Genomic DNA, 21,096 nt, shown 5'->3' with positions numbered 1-21,096 from the left:
AAGTGGCATTAAGCGAATATTAGGTATCTTAATATAAGGCTGCATAGGGACTTACTCTACTAGCTCCTGCCCTTAGAGCTAATTATAGAGGCGTTTAAGATCTGACTAAGCTGCAATAAATATTAGAACAGCTGCCTGATTATATGTATATGTATTATCTTTAGTTGCATAAGCCTCTTTTTTATCTATAGGCTGCTTAAAATTAATATTTTTAATATCCTAAATAGCTAATTGCGCTATAATATCGCTATCCTCAGAAAGTTCATCAATATAAGTATAGTTAATTATAATATTATAATATCTAGGATGGTAGTGCCACAGAAACTCTAACTAAATCTTAATATACTGCTTTTGTATATAAAACTAGTTTTTAAACTAACGAATTATATAAGGTTAATTATTAGCATTCTAAGGTCGAAGAATAATTATATTTAGGTCCTTTAGAAGCAAAAGGAGTTATAAATAAACTATCCTAATATCCTAAAGGAAGTTAATAATATAACCGCGATACTAATATTACTAGCCACGATATTAGAATACCTAGATATATATATAAACTCGTATAATTAGTATTTCTTCGACTTATAATAAAGGTAGAAGAAAGTCTAGAATAGTACTAAAGTTAAGGTTGTTTTTTTATAAAAAGAAAGGGGGTTTATCTAGGCCTTTATTTGTATTATATTAGCGGCATCTGCGGCAAATATAATTACGCAGGTCGAGGCCGAACCACTTTATTTTGTATTAAACGCAATACTCTATCTTGTAGTTATTAATCTTTACATTCTAGTTGGTAAGGAGAAGAATATCAGATTTATTAATTGCTATTAAAGATAGATCACCTATAAACGTAGGGTTTCTAATAAACTCCCTAAGTTACACTACTAAAGTAGCTGCTTGCTATAAACTTTAACCCTATTAAGATGAGAATATAAATAGATTATTAGTACTACTGCTAAAAAAGGATAATCTTAGCGTAAAACTAGCAGCAGAATGCTCATATCTATAATTGCAGCAATAAGGAACCTTATCACCATTCGCTATGAAATATTGAGACTTAGGCTAAATGCTATAATAATTTAAGTAGATTTATTATTTATCTTGATCGTTTATACTACTAATAGTGCCAGCATACTAAATGTATAGGCTATCGGGATATCGATGCGCAGTAGCATAAGTAATTCTATATACGCTACAAATAAAGAAACCAATATTATTATTATTACTGTTACTATCTCGAGATAGAGGCCGAGATAGAGGCTAAGGTAGAGGCTGATTATATTAACTTAATTGCAGAAGGGCTGATAATAGAGGAGTAGCTAAAAGCTACTCGCCGGCTCGGCATTAAACCCGATATTTACGCCGAATAATATCCTATATATATATATATATTAGAGTTTATATAATATATCTACTAATAGTAAGAGTAAATACCTGCTGCCGATATGCCTATGCTTAAGTAAAAGTATCGTTAGGGCGAATGCCTCTACAGAAGAATTATAATATTAATCGTCTAGCCCTATTAACGAATTGACCGATATATATAAAGGATGTGCCTAGAGCTTATAATAGAAGAATTAGTCGAAATAGTAATATAGGATCTTATAGTATATCTAATTGAGGCATAATAGGAATACCGTATATAACTTCTTAACGCTCTAGAGATGCTAGCTTAGTAATATTATGCTTCTGCCCATATGATATTGTTAAAATCCTATAGTAGCCTATTAGGCTGCTGGCCTAATGCCCTATTGGTCTACTAACCTTCTGGCCTTTATACCGTCTCTTAGACTTACGGTATTCTTACCAACCCAGGCCTTTGCCTTTTACCTTAAGGATTTTCAGTGGATTATTTACTGTATATCAAGTAAGGTAGGCCTTGTTGAAAAGGTGTGGCATTGCTAAATTAGCGTGGTTGCCTACTAGCGTGGTGGCGGCCTACTAGCGTGGTGTGGCATTGCTAAATTAGCGTGGTGGCCTACTAGCGTGGTGGCTAGTCCACTAGTGTGGTGGTTAGTCACTAGCGTGGTGGCTAGTTACTAGTACGGTGACTAATTACTAGTGCGGTGGTTAGGGTGGTTGGAAAGGCCGGATATAGTGGGGCTGCTGACGTATCATATACGTGGCATAGTGAGCATTACGGGGAGCTATCTTACTGGCTACCCTGAATGCCTGGGCCCACCCCTCCTTCGTGTATATATAGGATAGCTTTCCCCCTTCTTTTTAGACAGTTGAAGGGCAGCACAATCGAGTCTGTTAATGCACTATATGCCTCTTAACTCCCACCTTCCCTGCGTTTCTGGTTATCTTATATTTGCCTTGCCTTTACACTTGCCCTGCTTTATAGCACTTGTATAGTCTTAGGACTTGGTGAAAAATCTAGTATTTATACTAAGATTAGTTCACAGGTCGCAGACAGTCTTGTGCCATCTAGCTAGCTAGTAAGGCTCTGCTTTTGTAGTGACCTTGAGAATTGCAATAGGTTATAAGCCCGGGTTTTTACTTCTTTGTTTTTACCCTACCTCTTTTGTATTCACCCCTTAGTCTCTCTTGCTTATTAGTACTACTAATATAGCTATCCTTTGGTATCCTTGGCTTACCCTTATCACCTTTGGCTTACCCTTTATTACCTACGGCATTACCCTGCGGCAATCAACGGCGTACCCCTACGGCAACTTACGGCGTAACCTTACGGCACTTTTAGCGTAACCTTACGTTATTTTCGGAGTAACCTACGGCACCTACGGATTTTATAGTGTGATATCTACCACACTATACCACTGTATAACACCTTTGCACCTAGTGCACGACACCTACTGCACTATACGGCACCTATTATACTCTTCCACTTATAGCACTTTTAGTACGGCACTTACGGCACCTTTTATATTACGGCACCTATAGCACCTACGTCACCTACGGCACCTACGGCACCTACGGCACCTACGGCACTTACGGCACCTTTATATTACGGCACCACATAAGCACCTTAAATACTAACGCTATATTCTGGACTTGCACAACGCCTACGGCATCTGTGCTTTTATACTGAGACCTACCGCTATATTCTGCGGTTACCTTTTATAGTAGGCTACTAGCCACTATATTTACTAGCTGTCCAGCTAGTTACTCGACTATTTTGCCAGCTATTTAGCTGGTTATTCATCTGTTCCTACAGCTATTGGCACCATTTTTAACGACTTTTAACCACTATAATGGCACAGTCTAGGCCTTCCACTTATAAGGCCACTTTGGATTCCAACTCTAAAGCTCATCTTACTACACGACTACAGCTAGATATGGACTATATAAAGTCCCAGATGAATACCCTAACTACCCTTATACAAGGCTTAGTTAGTAGGCAAAATAGTAACGTTCCTACTATTACAATTAGCAAGGAACTAGTAGAGGCTACTAGCCCTACTATCTCCGGTTCTGCTATTACGACTAGCAAGGACCCTGTAGAGGCTACTAGCCCTACTACTACTAATGCCGCTTCTACTAATAATAGCAAGAATAATTCTACTAATAATAGGAAAAAGAAGCAGCAAAAGAAGAAGGAACAGGACTCTAATATTAGCAGCAAACAGCAAGATGTCGAGTCCTTTATTATAGGCAATTATAATACCTAGGATACTAATATATCCTATTCTTCTTCTTCTTCTACCACTATATCCACTAATATAAGCTATAGTGCTAAATCAGGCGGTAGGACCCCTAAGGATGCCCTCTTTTACGATATAGGATCCACTTGTTATATTGTTAATGATAAGAAGCATTTCACTACTTTTCACTATTTTGAGAAGGATGATAAGCCTGTAATTACTACTGGTGGTGGCCCTATTTCCCCTACTGGTTGGGGCACGGCACGATTTACTGTGCTATAGGGCATTAATCCTACGAAATGGGGTATTATAGAGCTTAAGAATGCACTATATATTCCTGCCTTGGATATTAACATCATTAGCGGTGTAAAGCACTATGCCGCTAAAGGGGTACTAATTAAAAATCAGCTTTGGTCAGCAAGCCGTAAATGCATCGGCATTTTTAACTTTGATAAATACGGCTTTTTCCTTCCACAGAAAGGAATAGATACACCACTACTTCATCAACCTTGTAGCCATTATACTGTTACTAATAGTATAATAGTAGAGGTCCTCAGCCCTACTAACCCTGCTGATTATAGTGATCCTGAGGATACTACTATTACCCCCGTTCCTACTACTGCAACTAGTAAGGAACCTGTAGCGGCTACTAGCCCTACCACCCAACCTTCCGCTAATACGACTAGCAAAGAACCCGCTATTATACCTAGCGAAGACCCTGTAGTGGCTACTAGCCCTACTCCTGCCCTTATAGCAGATGATATAGAATATCAGAAGCTATTACAATTAGCCGGCATTTGGCATATACGGCTAGGGCATATAGGTATTCAGCTACTTAAAAAGACCTGTGCTAATACCTACCTGGTTTACCCTTTAAAGAAGAAGGATATTACTAGAATAACCTTTATTACCTTTATCCACCAAAATGAAGGTATAGGCCCTATTTCTAGTGGCCTAGAAGGGGACTTTTATAGAGGGCAAAATATAGGTTCAGAGGGGGTATCTAGCAGAGAACCTGCTATTTTACTGGATGACCTAGAAAGCATTTCTGACCCTACTAACTCTGCTAACCTTACTAGCATTATTAGCACTAATGCTATACCGGATGACCTAGAAAGTATGCCGGACCCTACTAATTTTACTAGTATTACTAATGCTACCCCGGATGATATTACTAATACTAATGCTACTGTGGATTACCTTCTTAAGTCAGAAGACTTTATAGGCGCCTTTCTAAATAGCGAGCTTTCTGAGACTATTTATATGGATATCCCTGACGGATTCCTTGAATTTACAGAGAGCTTATTACTAACTGATAGCAAGCTTTGGTCTAATATATAGCGCCAACGGCTACTAACTTTGCTTAAAGAAGCTGGATTCGACCCTTCTGTTAAGCAAGCTATCTTGCTAAAGAAGGCCCTATACGGGCTAAAATAAGCACCCCGCGAATGGTAATACCGGCTAAAAGACCTGATTTCTAGTGAAGGTTTTTTACCTTTAGCTTCTGATGCTGCCGTCTTTTATAATAAGCAAACCAGCACCTTTATTATCACCTATGTTGACGATTGCCTATTAGTTGGTCTAAATATAACTTATATTAACTAGCTAAAAAGGAAATTTCATAAGGTCTATGCTATAGAAGACCGCGGTCCGGCTTCCTTTTTCCTAGGCGTATAAATTATACGAAATAGGAAGGAAGGTTTATTGTGGCTATACCAAGCCCAATTTATAGCAGAGGTCTTATCTAAATTCGGCTTATAGGATACTAAACCTCAGCTTATTCCACTTCAACTAGGGATTCTAAATGAATCTAGTGGAAAAGACCTTAGCCCTACTGATCAGAGCCTTTATCAGAGCCTTACTGGCACTATAATGTGGCTTATGATGATGACTAGGCCCGACCTAGCATTTCCTACCCAATACCTCTCTCGGTTTATGTCTAAGGCAACTAATGTGCATTTAAATGCTGCGAAAGGCAGCTTTAGCTACCTTAAAGGCACTGAGAACCTAGCTATTTGCTTTACTAAAAGCAATCAACAGCCTATTATAACCGCTTATTCTAATAGCGATTTTGCTGGCTGTAAAGAAACCTCTAAATCTACTGGAGGCTTCTTTACTACTATTAATAGTGGTCCTATTAGCTGGCGTTCTAAGCGAGCCTCTTTAGTAGTGCTATCTACTTTAGAAGCTGAATCTGATGCATTACTTGAGACTATCCGTGAGGTATAGTGGCTTTCTAACCTTTGTAAGGAGCTGGAAATTGATATTTTACGCCCTATACCGCTATATTGCGATAACTAGGGCTCCATTTCAAATTCTAACGACCTTAATTAGTATGCTCGCACTAAGTATATACTATTAAAATTCCGGTATATTAGGGAGCAAGCCCAGCTGGGCTTAGTGAAAATTACCTACTTACCTACTAATAGTATGCCTGCTGACGGCCTTACTAAGCCACTGCCGGGCCCTAAATTTACTAGGTTCCGCGAGTTACTAGGTCTTAGGGCCTGCTAACTTATACTAACATACTTTTACTAAGGTTTTTCTTATGTTTTTCCTTAGCACTTTTTACTGCATTTTCTTTCCCTATTCTTTACACGATTAGCTTGCTACTACAGTAGCTAATCAGAGGGGGTGTTAAAATCCTATAGTAGCCTACTAGGCTGCTGGCCTAATGCCCTATTGGTCTACTAACCTTCTGGCCCTTATACCGTCTCTTAGACTTATGGTATTTTTACTAACCTAGGCCTTTGCCTTTTACCTTAAGGATTTTCAGTGGATTATTTACTATATATCAAGTAAGGTAGGCCTTGTTGAAAAGGTGTGGCATTGCTAAATTAGCGTGGTTGCCTACTAGCGTGGTGGCGGCCTACTAGCGTGGTGTGGCATTGCTAAATTAGCGTGGTGGCCTACTAGCGTGGTGGCTAGTCCACTAGTGTGGTGGTTAGTCACTAGCGTGGTGGCTAGTTACTAGTACGGTGACTAATTACTAGTGCGGTGGTTAGGGTGGTTGGAAAGGCCGGATATAGTGGGGCTGCTGACGTATCATATACGTGGCATAGTGAGCATTACGGGGAGCTATCTTACTGGCTACCCTGAATGCCTGGGCCCACCCCTCCTTCGTGTATATATAGGATAGCTTTCCCCCTTCTTTTTAGATAGTTGAAGGGCAGCACAATCGAGTCTGTTAATGCACTATATGCCTCTTAACTCCCACCTTCCCTGCGTTTCTGGTTATCTTATATTTGCCTTGCCTTTACACTTGCCCTGCTTTATAGCACTTGTATAGTCTTAGGACTTGGTGAAAAATCTAGTATTTATACTAAGATTAGTTCACAGGTCGCAGATAGTCTTGTGCCATCTAGCTAGCTAGTAAGGCTCTGCTTTTGTAGTGACCTTGAGAATTGCAATAGATATACTCCTAATTCGCTCTATAATATTTGATAACTAGCTTATCTATAAAAAGAAGAGAAGTATTAGAATCGTTCTCTAAAAAATAGTAAAAAAAATATACTAAAGAGATTTACTGCCGGCAATCTAGATAATTCTAGATAAACTTATTTGGATTTCTCGCCCCTTTAAACTCAGATAAGGGCTTATCTCTCTTACAACGGCTATATTGCTTATAAGGCTCAGAAAAATCAGGATTATTAGGCTATGCTAATGGTAGTAAAGGGGGGGGTGGAGGCGGTTCTAGATTTACTACTAATGCAGCCATTATATAACGATAATACTGACAATTACTTAATGATGAGGCTGTTTATATTAATAAAGCTGCTTGTATTAATGAGGCTGCTTATATTGACGAGGCTGCTTATATTAATGAGGCTTGTGTTAATGAGGCTGCTTATATTAACGAGGCTTATATTGATGAGGTTGTGGCGATAGTTAGGCTAAGATCATGCATAAGGGAATTAGAGGCGGGTATTATTACGCTATAAATCAGAGTAATTCCTCGTTATTTTACACCAATAGGATAAGATAGGCTCTGTGAGGATTCGTCTATATATCTTTCTATTGGACCTAGCTTTCTGCGCCTCTTTTCCGCCACTTCGTTATAATTAAGAATAAACCCAACCTCTTGCAATACTAAATGCTATAGTAATAGCCTTATTTATGCCTCTTTAGAGTACGTACCGGATCTATAAAGATACGTACCGGCTCTGTTTTTTCAGCCAATAAGGGCGTTTTAGTGCCTTCTAGACCAATCAGATGGCTTGCTTGAATGACATGTGGCTAGTGATTGTGGTGGCTTAGCACCCCTGGCCTCTTATTAAAGAAGTAAAGCTGGAAGGCACGCTTTACGCACTTATGTAGCATATGCTGCACCTTCGGCACAGCTTTGCTTAATTATAAAAGCTGCACTTTAGTAGTCAAAGGGATTCAGTCTCCTGATTTGAGCAGCCTCCGTACGGAAATGCTAGGAGCTGCACCGAGGACCAGACTAGACCGTAAGTGCTTTCCGTTAGTGCATTCCCTAGGCACAAGCCTGAAGGAATTATAGGCGCTCCTGCCCTGTAATAGCACCACAAGACAGTAGCAATTGCACCAGACTGTATATCATTTGGTACAATATGAACCGACGAGGCCCTGTTGCCGTTCTAACAGTAGGAGATACTGAGGTAAATAGCCGGCCGATACTTGCAGTGACCTGTGGGCCCCGAAAAAATAGGGTCTATTCCAACGGTAGCGCGTGCTGCGCCCCTACGGAGTACTTACCTTGGGTACTAGGGTGCCGCTGAATTTCTCAGTGTCAAAGGCACAGGGAAAGCGGAGTAGCCAGGCGGGCAAATATTAGTCCGGCTTAGCTACTGCTTTATTTACTGCCTTTTTTACTACTCTTTTTACTGTTTTTTTTACTACCTTATTTTACCGCTTTTTTACTGCCTTTTTTACTGCCTCAACTTACCGCCTTTTTACTACCTTTTTACTACCTTATTTTACCATCTTTTACTGCCGTATTTTACCGCCTTTGCCCTGCCTTTTTTACTATATATCTTATTTTACTATCGTTTTTACTACCTTTTTACCGCCTTTTTACCGTCTCACTTCACCGCCTTTTTACTGCCTAACTTCACCGCCTTTTACTGCCTTTTTTACCGTCTTTTCCCTGCCATTTTTACAGTCTTACATAATTTACTGCATTTTTACTGCCTTTTTTACTGCCTTATTTTACCTTCTTTTACTGCCGTATTTTACCGCCTTTTACTGCCTTTTTTACCGCCTTTTTATTGCCTTTTTTACCGCCTTAATGCTACCTTCTTTTTACTTAAATATTTTAACATGATGCATTTTTTATTATTCCCCTCCGGGGGCCCTCCGGGGGCCCTGCCGGGGGCCGCCTGCGGCGGGCTTTTTCGCCTGCAGCGGGCCTCTGCTTAGAAAGCATGGCAGAATTACGCTTTTCACCGCCTTTTATATAGCAGAACCTCACCGCCTTTTACATAGCAGAACCTCACCGCCTTTTACATAGCAGAACCTCACCGCCTAATTTCCGTACTTTTACGTTCTTTTACACTTTTTTCAGAGGGAAGCAGTACATCACAGTACTTTGCCGACTTGATTGACCAATGTCCGCTCGAATTGAGAATTCTGAAAAGTTTTTTAACGAATCACTGAGCAGGCAGTGGAGATGTCTCCACAGGACGGCCTCACTGTATTTTAAAGAGGGAAAGCGGGAAAGAGCTACGCCCTTCCTGCCTTGCCTTCCGATTTCTTCGCAAATCTCAGGCAAAGCTCCGCTTTCCCTGATAATAGAAGGTAGGTACCTGTCTAGTATGCCTGGTACCATAGTAGTAGGACTGCTCATGTAGCGAAAAGAAACCTTTTGGTTTCGTCGCTGTTCGTGGAGGCTGTTTAAAGATTCAGCTGATTCAGCTGGTTTATTCCGAAGCAAAGTTTCCGTGCGAGGTATTTCGGCCTAATGGTAATTGGATGCTGTTTTTGGCTTGCCGACAGTGCTGGTGGGCCTCAAGGCCCCGACGGCCCACTCTAATTGTCTACAAATGACATGTTATTACTGCTCATACTCCCAAAGGGTTTTCCAAAGGGGAAAACCCGCGGTTGCTGGCATGTCGAATCGAGTCCGACACCGTCTTCCGTGATTCTCAGGATCGAGAAATCTAAAGTTCTGAAATTCCGGCGGTCCATTTCATTATACAAGAGACTAATCCTCGTTTGTCTCCGTCTCAAGCAGCAGACAGAAAATGCTGGGGGCAATATACACTGCGAACTTCAGATGCCTAGGCAGTAATTGGGTAGCGAACTCCAGGATTTGGTTTTACGAAATTAGGCCCTTCCGGCACGGAGGGCGGGCTCTGCCAGATGCATCGAGCTTGAACCAACGCTTATGGATCTATTCAATACTAGCAAAGGCCATAAAGCGTCATGGAGTGTTCATAGTCTCGGACCATGTGTCGTGTATGCGAAGCATACTGTTACTTCGCTCTTTAACATTCCTTTGGGGGTGGGTTGAGTGAGCATGAACCTACTCAACCTTGGCCAAGTTGTATTTGCAAAAGGTCCTCGAACTATCGTATCAGTTGGCGCTGCGTTAAACTCGGAGGTCATTCCTGTCGATCGTGCTGTCGTCACTGAGATTCGGCCTGCTGAATAGCTGGATTTCCATGATCCCAGTATTGATATTTGCAAACAGAGCAGAATCCCCTCCCCTTAAGCCACCAGTTGACCAAGCATCTGGAATGAAACATGTGACCGCATCCAAGAAGCTGCGAGACTTCACTTTGGAAATTCACCAACTCAAGATCAACCACAGCGATGCTTTCTTCTCCTAGAGGGCAGTGTGCATGGGTCCCGATTCCCTGCCCATGAGCGTTGCGGCGAGCATGTCTTGGACTTGTTGAATCCGACGCCGGCGTAGATAGACGTCGGAAAAGTTTAAATTTTCTAGCGAAAGCCAGCATCGGACTGCCTGAGCTTCTGGGTTCCCGTTCAAGCTCACGCACTAGTGGCTCATCGCAAAGAGGGCTCCCAATACGTCAGTGCCCCCAGTGTTATAGACATACGTGGTGCCGCAGAACATCGAGACCTCAACGCTGCCGATAAATACTCGTTTGACTCACCAGTCTCCCTTTTCTATTTGCCCGCAGCTCCGCTTATGGACAGTGAACCATCCTAATGAAGTGTCAATTGCGATTCGACGAACAAGTGGTTGGAGTCTTTGGTGGGCTGCATGTTGCTGAATTGGTCGAGACTGAGGCTGCTTCCACAGTTTCTGTTTGCGACGATACCGTTTGATCCATCGGTACGCGGAAAAGCCTGTAAACAAACTGACCAATTACAACGAAATTGATAAGCCTTGACTGTCGATAAAGGAGACAAGACAACTTAACACTACTAACATAAGTACTGCGACCACAATCGCTACCCCAGCGGCGACCACAATTCTAGAGACTGCCTTCAAGTCGCTGCCCACCATGGTGAAAAGTTTATGGAATAGAGACATTTCGAAAAAGAGCTGTTACATGCGGGAAAGAAATGTAGGATCTTAAAGTATATTGTCGCCAGAGAAACCGTCGGCATGGGTAAAGCGAGCGAGGTTATGCCGTGACATTGCTTGATGGAGAGAGCCTCTGAAGCCGAGGGCAGCGAGGAGTTTAAGGCGCTTGGTGCTTTACTGTCTGGTTGCAAGAGTGACATGCAGTTTTGGAATGCACCCTGTCCCGATCCTCAGGGCAAGAGGGAACCATTCAACTGGGTAAGCGATGGTTCAAATACCTGGTGCATTGACAGCCCGGGACGCTCTTTCCATCTGTGAACTTTCATCCGTCTATCGCATCAGCAGAATGTTGGGATCACGTGAGAATCTCTCACGTTTAATGCTGTCACAAAGAGCTCTAGTCAACACCGACTTGACCATTTCGCCCTCCCTCCTTATTCGTAGTCCCAGGGCTGGAATCATAATCATACCGTTATCACCTTCTGGTAGTGAGCCCGTCAGAGGCCACCTCTTTGATAAAAATATTATTAGTGACGATCATCCCTATCAAGAGAAAAGAAAATGGCATTGGAAAAAAACGAGGGCAACAAACATCATCATGCTGGCTCTCAGCCCTCAAAAGAGACTTCAACGGAACGACTTGACATATTTGATGGATATTGGATCTTTTGAGAAGAGTGCTCGAGCTACCAATTGATCAAACCACAGGAGAGCGTGCTACGAGAATTATCCCGAGACCAAGACTTCGCAAGCCGACTTTCCGTGCCAACTAAATCCTGGGTATGCTTCCTATCTCAGCGGTTGCTCAATTGTAGTAGCGAGAATTCAAATGCCGATTGAAGCGATGGCATCTCGGAGAACGTGATTGCAGCCAGCGCGAAACGCTGTCAAACTGCCAGGGATTGTCTAGCGTCTGTGTCGCCACAGTGTACCTGTTTGATACCTTGCGGGACACTTTACACGAGAACAACATCTTCTGTCGCAATGGATGGATATCAGAAGTCCTAAGGAACCATTAGTCGTGGCGCGAACCTCTTGCCAAGCCTTGCCTGGCGGGGCATCCACAAAGATTTTCGAGATGAGAGGCTGAATTCACAAATACCAAGGCTTCCGAGGCTTGGCATTGACATTAGTTACGCCATTTCTTGGCTCATCTCTCAAAGCTTGCTGCCAAATTTGCCAGCAGCCTTAAAAGAGTCCACGCCCTTTTTTAAGTCGGAGCCTCTTCAAAATTTTTACCTGCTGCAAGACAACATCGGGATACATTTGCGGCGTAGCTATTTGGCGACCACTGCAGACTCACAAACAGGGTTTCCCCATCAAATATTCGTTGATACCATCAGCCTTTCCTCAAAACTATCGACGTTGAAAAATCGAAGCTGGGGGCCCATCAAGCAATAATCCGTCGGATACATGATTCGAAGCCCGTAAAGGTGGTATGGGCGGCAAACAGAATGATGAAGTGCAGGGGCACATTCCTGGGCAGGCTAACAAGCCTTTGACTGCCCCTGCTCACGCGTTGGAGATTCAAGATGTTGTAGAACAGTTGGCTGCCGATGTTGAGGTTGGTTTGAGCAACGTAGAGGCGAAGAAGCGCCTGGAAGAATATGGTTACAATGAATTCGGTGAACAAAAAGGGGTTCAGCCGTTGAAAATTTTCATTGGACAAATTGCGAATGCTTTGACACTGGTAAGCCTGCCTTAAATCACCCCACGAATGTTCCATACTTCGCAAAGAGGAAGAAAAGCCATATTTGGTCTGTATAGCCAGGAGACTAATCAAAGACTTACATTACAGGTGCTTATTTTGGCAATGGCTGCGTCTTTTGGCATCAAGTCGTGGATTGAAGGTGCTGTCATCACTGCTGTTATCATTCTCAACATCATCGTTGGTTTTCTGCAAGAATTCAAGGCAGCGAAAACCATGGACTCTCTCCGATCTCTTAGTTCTCCAACTGCGCAGGCTATTCGAAACGGAAACAACGAGACTGTTGTCACGGCAGAGATTGTCCCCGGAGACATTGTGGAGCTGAAGACGGGTGACACTGTCCCGGCTGATATTCGACTTGTTGAGGCTGTCAACTTTGAAACAAACGAAGCTCTGCTAACTGGGGAATCGCTTCCCGTACGCAAGGAACCACTTCCGACATATGATGCAGATACCGGACCAGGTGACCGCCTCAACGTAGCCTACAGCTCTTCTACCGTCACCAAGGGCCGAGCACGTGGTGTGGTGTTCGCCACTGGCCTCTATACTGAAATTGGCCAAATTGCAGCAGCACTTCGTGGCAACAACTCCCGTCGTCGTGAGCCCAAGCGACGCAAGGATGGGACAACCTCTATTGGCAGATATATGCAAGCCTGGACCTTGACCTTGACAGATGCGGTTGGTCGCTTCCTCGGTGTCAATGTTGGCACTCCCCTTCAGAAGAAGCTGTCGAAGCTGGCATTGCTACTCCTTGGCACTGCCATTGTCTGTGCAATTATCGTCTTGGCCACGAATCAGTTCGACACGCGGCAAGAAGTCATCATTTATGCAGTCGCAACTGGCCTGTCCATGATCCCAGCCTCCCTGATTGTAGTCCTCACCATCACCATGGCCGCAGGTACGAAGCGTATGGTTCAACGCCACGTTATTGTTCGCAACCTCAAGAGTCTCGAGGCTCTCGGTGCGGTCTCTAGTAAGCGCCACACTTCTTTGTGTTCTGTCAATCGCTTAACTTGCCCGTAGACATCTGCTCCGATAAGACTGGAACTCTTACGCAGGGTAACATGATTGTCAGGAAAGCTTGGATTCCCGGTCGCGGCACTTACTCAGTCGGCACTACCAGCGAGCCTTTTAACCCGACTGTAGGGCAGTTGGGTCTAAATCCCTCCCAGCCCAAGGATATCAACTTCCGTGACGACAATGCTGATGGCGAGCCCATCGGCGGCGACGACAGTGTTGCCAATGATGCGATCCTTCGAGAATACCTCAACGTAGCCTCCCTTGCCAATCTGGCCTCTGTACACAAGGTAAACGATGAATGGCGCGGTCGCGGTGACCCCACCGAGATTGCTATCCAAGTTTTTGCCTCACGTTTCAACTGGAATAGACTTCGTCTTTCTACCGGTGAGGGTTCCCAATGGCACCAGGTGGCCGAGTTTCCCTTTGATTCTGACGTGAAGAGGATGTCCGTCATTTTCGAAAACAGGGAAACTAAGAAACAGTGGCTGTTCACAAAGGGAGCTGTTGAGCGCCTTCTCAGCTCATGCACTCGCTATACCGTAGGCGATGAAATCCAGGAACTCGATGAGAACATCAAAAGCGATGTGCTTGGAAATATGGAAACGATGGCTCGTCTTGGTCTCCGTGTTTTGGCCTTTGCTAGTCGAACCGACTTTGCCCATGTCGAGGATAACGAGGCCGAGCTGGAGCGTGGCGAGTTTGAAAAAGACTTGACCTTCCGCGGGCTCATCGGTCTCTATGACCCTCCTCGTCCTGAATCAGCTCCTTCTGTTCGGAAATGCCACGAGGCTGGTATTAGCGTCCATATGTTAACTGGAGACCACCCTGAAACTGCTCGTGCTATCGCTCTTGAAGTCGGCATTCTTCCCACCAGGATGAACGAGATTGCTGCCGACGTGGTCAAGACTATGGTGATGGCCGCATCGGATTTTGATAAACTGACTGACGAGCAAATTGACGAGCTCCCTCTTCTGCCTCTTGTTGTCGCCCGATGCGCCCCCCAGACCAAAGTTCGCATGATCGAGGCTCTCCACCGCCGCCGATGCTTTGTTGCCATGACGGGGGATGGAGTCAATGATTCTCCCAGTCTGAAACAAGCTGATGTAGGCATCGCCATGGGTCAGGTCGGTTCTGATGTTGCCAAGGAGGCATCTGATATTGTTCTCATGGATGACAATTTTGCATCGATCCTCAACGCCGTGGAAGAAGGCCGACGCATGTTTGACAATATTCAGAAGTTCATTTTGCACGTCTTGGCCGAAAACATTGCCCAAGCATGTACACTTTTGATCGGGCTGGTGTTCAAGGACAAGCGTGGCATCTCTGTTTTCCCTCTAGCCCCAGTCGAAATTCTCTGGATCATTATGATTACATCTGGCATGCCCGACATGGGTCTGGGGTTCGAAATAGCTGCCCCGGATATCATGCAACGGCCTCCTCAAAATGTAAGATTATATTCCACCTTGTTTTCTGGAAGAGAGTGCCTTTGGGCTAAACTAACGCCCTTGGGGGAAAAAACCAGTTGAAGCAGGGTGTTTTCACTCCCGAGTTATTAATCGACATGATGGTATACGGTCTTTGGATGTCTGCACTCTGCCTGGCATCCTTTATCCTCGTTCTCTACGGTTTCGGAAACGGCGCGGATGATCTCGGTGACAACTGCAACAACGAGTACTCGGATGAGTGCAAGGCTGTCTTTCGCGCACGGGCTACCACTTTCGCTTGTCTTACCTGGTTCGCCCTGTTCCTGGCTTGGGAGATGGTGAATATGCGACGGTCGTTCTTCCGCATGCAACCCAAGAGCAAGAAGTACTTTACACAATGGATCCTTGATGCGTGGCGCAACAAGTTTCTCTTCTGGTCTATTGTTGCGGGCTTCGTCAGCATGTTTCCCATCATTTACATTCCAGGACTCAACACGGTTGTATTCAAGCACTCGGGCATCAGCTGGGAGTGGGGAATCGTCTTTGTCGAGGCAATTTTGTTCTTCCTCGGCATTGAATCGTGGAAATGGGCCAAGAGGGTGTACTTTCGCCGACAGGCAAGAAAGATGTCTGACAAGAGAGCAGACCTGGAAGCGCGCGTGTTTGGCCAGTACTTTCGGGCTGGAATCGAATCAAGTGACGTGGAGAGCGGCTCCAATTCTGACGGTGGCGAGGCCCTCCGTGAGAAGGTTGGGTGCCATACCTGCAGCGACGAGGACGGAAAGCGAGCTCAATGACATGAGGAGGAACCGGGAAGGTTCGTCATGAATGATGGTGTCGTGTGGATAGTATGTCGTGTTACTGCAAGAGCGGTTGCGCGACGGCGCAGAGTCGGTGCAACACCTCGCCGACGAAAGGCCAAAAATGGGGTGTTGGAAAGGATATTGGAGAGTAACGCTTGGCTTGAAGTGCGTCACGTCAATGCGAGATATTGCTCCCTCAAGTGTATCTTGTTGGAACTAGATAGTCAAGGTAAGCCCAAGCGCGTAGACGGTCAGGCCATGTCATGTGCCGTCGGCCTCCAGATACGAAATTTAATGGTTTCCCCGCAACGACTCGCTTCCATCATTCACTGCTGCTCGATGGCAAGATGGACATGGCAATGGGTGTCTAATTTGAGGGTTATGCGGAGACCAGGCTTGGCGTTGTCTCAGATGACGGGCCTCGGATTGCATCCCAGATTCCGGCCCGTAGCATCGACCGGCATTCGGACGTGCTGGGGTTTAAAAATATAAGTGACGCCTTGGCCCTTTGGCTGGAAAAGCGCCCGGTCATGTCTTATATGTACTGTACCACCACAGTGCAGGGGGAAAGAAAGGCGCGCAGTGCAGTACGGGGTACGGAGTATAACCTGGGGCCCGGGGGGCTGTGGGGATGCTCGTCGCCAAGAAGGGGCCAGGCGTTGATTTGGACAGCGGCAAGAGGTTGGCTTGTTTCGTAAATCAAGGAACTGAGGTCACATACATATCGTCGCCGTGTTTGCGATTGCTCGGGTTGTCTTGGGGGTGGCCACCACGAGGTCAAAGTTGACCAGACTTGACCCAGCAGATTGACTCAGATTATCTCCCCAACGGAGCACGTACAGCGTACGTACTCCGGACGGGTCCATCCTGCGTGCAACACGGCGCACCAGCCGGCGTACGTGGAGGCGCTGCGCTGCATCAAGCCGTCCGTTGCCCCTGGCCCCCCGTTGCATGAGGTAGGTAGGTAGGTAGGTAGGTAAGCTGGCTTCGTCCTCGCGGATTCTGCAAAAGATAATGCGGCCCCGTGCGTGGGTCGGCAGAGAAACACACGATCCAGATCTCGATCTCGTTCCCGGTCTGCGGGCGCAACCACCTGCCCGTGTGCGGCTTGACGTGACTTTGGCTTGACGCCTTGCTACCCAAGTCAGGATGCCGCCGGCCAAAGTGCATCACGGTTGCACACGGTACGGCACGCCGGCGACAAATGCGGTGGACAGCACTGGTTTGCACCTCTTGCGCAAAAAAAGAATGCAGGTACTGGTTGCGAACGTGGAGAGGGATTTTTCGTCTCGTTTCGTCTCGTTTCGTCTCGTCTCGTCTCGTCTCGTCTCGATTCGATTTGTTGATCCTTTCCATCTGGACGAACAAATAATGGCCAGTATTGGACAAGACCAGCATTCACAGACCAGAAAGCAGGCGAGCATAAAAAGGGCAGCATAAAAAGACTGGCATAAAAAGACTGGCATAAAAAGACTGGCATAAAAAGACTGGCATAAAAAGACTGGCATTAAAAGACTGGCATAAAAAGACTGGCATAAAAAGACTTGGCAGGAATGGGCGGGCAACTCCCTTCCCACTCTGGCTAGACGACGAACCTGTCAAATCACATTCACAACCCCCCCCCCCCCCCACCAGCGACCCAACTCCCCATTTGAGTGCCCCGCCTCCCCAATCCGCTGACATCAACGTCGTGTGCCTTGTTTTCCAGCCCCCGACAACAACCGATGCGTCACCAGGCTTGCCGGATTGCTCCTGCCTGCATTATCAGAATCTAGATACGCCAGCAGAAACCTCTCTTGCCTCGCAAACCCCAAAAGCCAGCGACTACCCAACCGGCATCCGTTCTCGACCACCCTGGTTCACCAACGACGTATCACGGGGGCCCAGGTTCTACTCCTCCGCCGAGCGCTCCATCGTCAAAGCCCCCCCCCCCCTCGTGCTTCTTGGACGCCCCACACCACATCTTAGTCTTGTGGCCTATAACCTGCCAGCCTGACTTGGGCAGCGACCACCAGACTCGAACCTGTGACGAATTGCCTCCGTCTTCATCTGCTCTATTTCCAAAGTCTAGTCGCATCGTCTGGGACCATCCGAAACACCCATTCCGCTTCAAACTACTAAAGCATCCTTGACCATGGCCTCTACCGTAGATCGGTCACCAGTTCATTCCCCTCCGGGACATGTTGCGAAACGACCCAAGGGTATGTATCCTACTGGAATCTTTGCCGTTGCCAAGGCGAACCAGGTTGAATCTCGCAACCTCATCTTTGCTCCGCTTTACCAAAAAAAGAAAGAAAGGAAAAGAGAGGAAAAGAAAGGAAAGAACAGAAAAGAAAGACAAAGGTTATTGCCAAGCGCACGACACTGACGAAAAGTCGTCTCCAGGCATTCTCAAACACAGCACGTCGCATACTTCACCACCCCCAGTATCAACAGCATCTCCTCGCCAGGCCCGTGAACGGTCCATGTCCGGAAAGGAAGTTACCCTAGCCAACACCAAAATCAATGCCGGCCATCGTCGATCCTCGTCTTCGGCAAACAGACCTCCCGGCTCACGCCGCTCTTCCACCCACGATCCCGACAACCAAGAAGGATCGCAACGCCTCAAGTGGGATGAGGCGAACTTGTATCTGACGGAGCAGGAGCGTACCTCTACTATGAAGATCACCGAACCCAAGACTCCCTATGCGAAACACTACGACCCGTCCGAGGACCCATCCGACGACGAGGATTATCTGGCGGCTGGTGGTTCTGTCAGTAAAGCTTCAGGCGCGCGCGGCGAAGACGACATACCGGGTCTTAGCCTGGGCGATCCGGAGGAAGAAATTACAGAAACAGGCCTTCCGGGAAATGCGCGCCAACCCTCCGAAAAGACGGTTCATGTGGATGATCAAAGTGTCGCCCCCTCCGCCGAAGACCAGATGGTGGGCCTCTCACCAGAGGAACGCGAAAAACACCACCAGTTCGAAGTCGCCCGCAAGAAACACTACGACATGCACAACGTCGCGCAGCTGCTTGGCACCCCGGAATCCATCCCGGACGACGAAGACGACGAGCAGGAGATGCCCCCAGTGCCTTCACTGCCGAATGGCTCATCTTAGACGGAGACGGCTGAGACGGGGGAGGAGGAGAAATTCCAAGAGGCTTGACAATGTTATTGTCGAGGACAAGAGCGAAGCTGCTGCTGCTCCCGGGGGATTGTTGCCCATCTTTTCTGCATCCGCACCGAGCCTAAGCTGGATGTCGCTTCAATCATTGAGCTCCTATGTTTCCTTCCGTGGCCAAGCACCAGATGGCCAGCATCCGAACCAGGACGGAGCGTCGCCGCCGTTGCCCAATGCACCGCCGGGTTCTCCAAATCTTTTGCGTGGCATATCATTCTCGTCCTTGCGTAGCCTGACTTCTTTCAGCCGTCGCCGGTTTGAGGAATCCGCGGCCGTTCAACCACCCACCAGACCCCCCCCAATCCCGGAACCTGGTTCGCCGGCCGGACTGAGCCTGCTGTCTCTGTCATCACTGCGAAGCCTCACTTCTTTCGACAAGGAAACGGCAACTGTGGAGCCTCGACTACCCAAAGTGGCTATTATCCCTCCTACTCGCTCTTCTGGGCCGCCAAGGCGAAAACGCAGCATTCTTTCTCGGAAGAAGATTGTCCACGCCCTGCTTCACTTTCCGATAGTGATCAGACGTCGGGTTGTCATGGTGGATGCTGGAACGCAGACTATCCCCCCTCCCACGGTGGCGGAATCCTCCCCAGCACGAAGAAGTTTCTTTTTTGGTCTAGGGATAAGGAACACCTGAAGTTTGTTTGACCTCCTCATCTGTGCCGGGCTGCCTTTTTCTCCTTCTTTCCTTCGTGCCTTGTTTCCTTCTTTGTTGTTTTGGTGTTTTTCCCTCTGATGTTATGTTAAGGTGATTACCGACTGATAATCACTGCGGCGTTGTATTTCTACTTCATTGTATAGTGGGTATGGGCTCAACCAGGGCTTGGAGAGGCTTCGTGAATTTGTTGTTTCGATGGGTACAACCATGTCCATCGGATGTGTTTTGATTGTCACAGTCACAGTCACGATTGCCATGTTTGGCTGAATCAAAGGTTTCTTACACGAGTGAAGGCTTGTACAGTCGCTCCATGTGAAACATGCTGCCTGTTAATTCCCGGTAATGTGAAGTAGCTTCTACATTAGCCAGCCACTCTCTTGTTACTGATGAAGTAAAGTGCCCCCTTCAACAAAAGGGACCTGAAATTCAACATGTGAGCAGGAGCCGCAAAAAGTTTCCGTTAGAGAATTAGGGACTTTATTTCATATTCTATCCTGGTGTCTCTCTACCATGATCTTCTGCGTGAAAAAGAGTCTCGTTATAACAATCCCTTTCTAGCCAACTCAACCTTTCGCGCAGCCTCCCCAGGCTTAAACCCCCCCTTGGAGATGCAGATGCGCTTGCCGTCGCCCAGCTCGAATTTTTCTTCGTTCGCATCCCATGCGCAGGGACAGTGGTGAGGGAAGTGGACACAGGCGAGGGAGTCGGGACAGAGGTAGTTGTCGCAAACGGCTGGAGGCGGGGAGGGGTGTCAGCATGCCGCCCAGCTAGAAACTGCAATACGAGCGCAGGAAGATGGGAATACAAAGCGCGTATCAATGTAGAAGAGACGTGAGAAGGCAAGGAACTTGCATTGCGTGTACTGCGCCTTGTAAAACGAGGCGTCGCTGGGGTTGTTTCGTTGCTGATGCTGTTGGTGCTCGTGACCTCCGTTGTGGCCGCCGAACATGTGCTCGAAGAAGCCGAACTGGGCGGCTGCCGCGGAGAGAAGCGAGAAGAACACAAGCAGCAACTGCATATTGCTCGGACGAATGACGGAAGGGCTTTTTGCGATTCAAGAGATTTCGCCAGCAACTGGTGGGAGCGGTCGTGGTGAAGAAGCAAGGTGGCAGCGCAGGCAGGCAGGCGGGCGGCAATTCGTTGCCTCTTAGCTGTCCTTGGCGGGCTTATCGATAAAGCCACCTTGTTGTTTCCTGGGCGGAGCCTCGGAGGTTGCAAGGGAGCAGCAACTCGGCGCTGATGACTCAGCACAAAACTT

General features: G+C 46.5%; 4 protein-coding genes across 4 annotated transcripts; 3 read left to right on the top strand and 1 right to left on the bottom strand.

The window, feature by feature from the left end:
- Positions 1-12,499: 12,499 nt before the first annotated feature.
- Positions 12,500-16,010, top strand: UV8b_06765 (uncharacterized protein; the record flags this gene model as incomplete). Its single annotated transcript, XM_043144262.1, has 4 exons — positions 12,500-12,751; positions 12,860-13,742; positions 13,793-15,234; positions 15,312-16,010. 4 exons carry the CDS (start codon positions 12,500-12,502, stop codon positions 16,008-16,010), a joined length of 3,276 nt encoding a protein of 1,091 aa, XP_043000197.1.
- A 2,140-nt stretch (positions 16,011-18,150) lies between these two features.
- UV8b_06764 (uncharacterized protein) lies at positions 18,151-19,117 on the top strand (the record flags this gene model as incomplete). Its single annotated transcript, XM_043144261.1, has 2 exons — positions 18,151-18,217; positions 18,402-19,117. 2 exons carry the CDS (start codon positions 18,151-18,153, stop codon positions 19,115-19,117), a joined length of 783 nt encoding a protein of 260 aa, XP_043000196.1.
- A 139-nt stretch (positions 19,118-19,256) lies between these two features.
- On the top strand, positions 19,257-19,981 carry UV8b_06763 (uncharacterized protein; the record flags this gene model as incomplete). The annotated part of the gene is made up of 2 exons (XM_043144260.1): positions 19,257-19,782; positions 19,929-19,981. 2 exons carry the CDS (start codon positions 19,257-19,259, stop codon positions 19,979-19,981), a joined length of 579 nt encoding a protein of 192 aa, XP_043000195.1.
- A 395-nt stretch (positions 19,982-20,376) lies between these two features.
- On the bottom strand, positions 20,377-20,856 carry UV8b_06762 (uncharacterized protein; the record flags this gene model as incomplete). The annotated part of the gene is made up of 2 exons (XM_043144259.1): positions 20,377-20,570; positions 20,691-20,856. The coding sequence occupies 2 exons, from the start codon at positions 20,854-20,856 to the stop codon at positions 20,377-20,379; spliced, it is 360 nt and encodes a 119-aa protein (XP_043000194.1).
- Between the last annotated feature and the right edge of the window lie 240 nt (positions 20,857-21,096).

Source organism: Ustilaginoidea virens, chromosome 5 (assembly GCF_000687475.1).
Source record: "Ustilaginoidea virens chromosome 5, complete sequence".
NCBI classification, from domain to species: domain Eukaryota; kingdom Fungi; phylum Ascomycota; class Sordariomycetes; order Hypocreales; family Clavicipitaceae; genus Ustilaginoidea; species Ustilaginoidea virens.
Note: the sequence above shows the minus strand (reverse complement) of the source record. Positions and strands in the feature narration are given on the sequence as shown.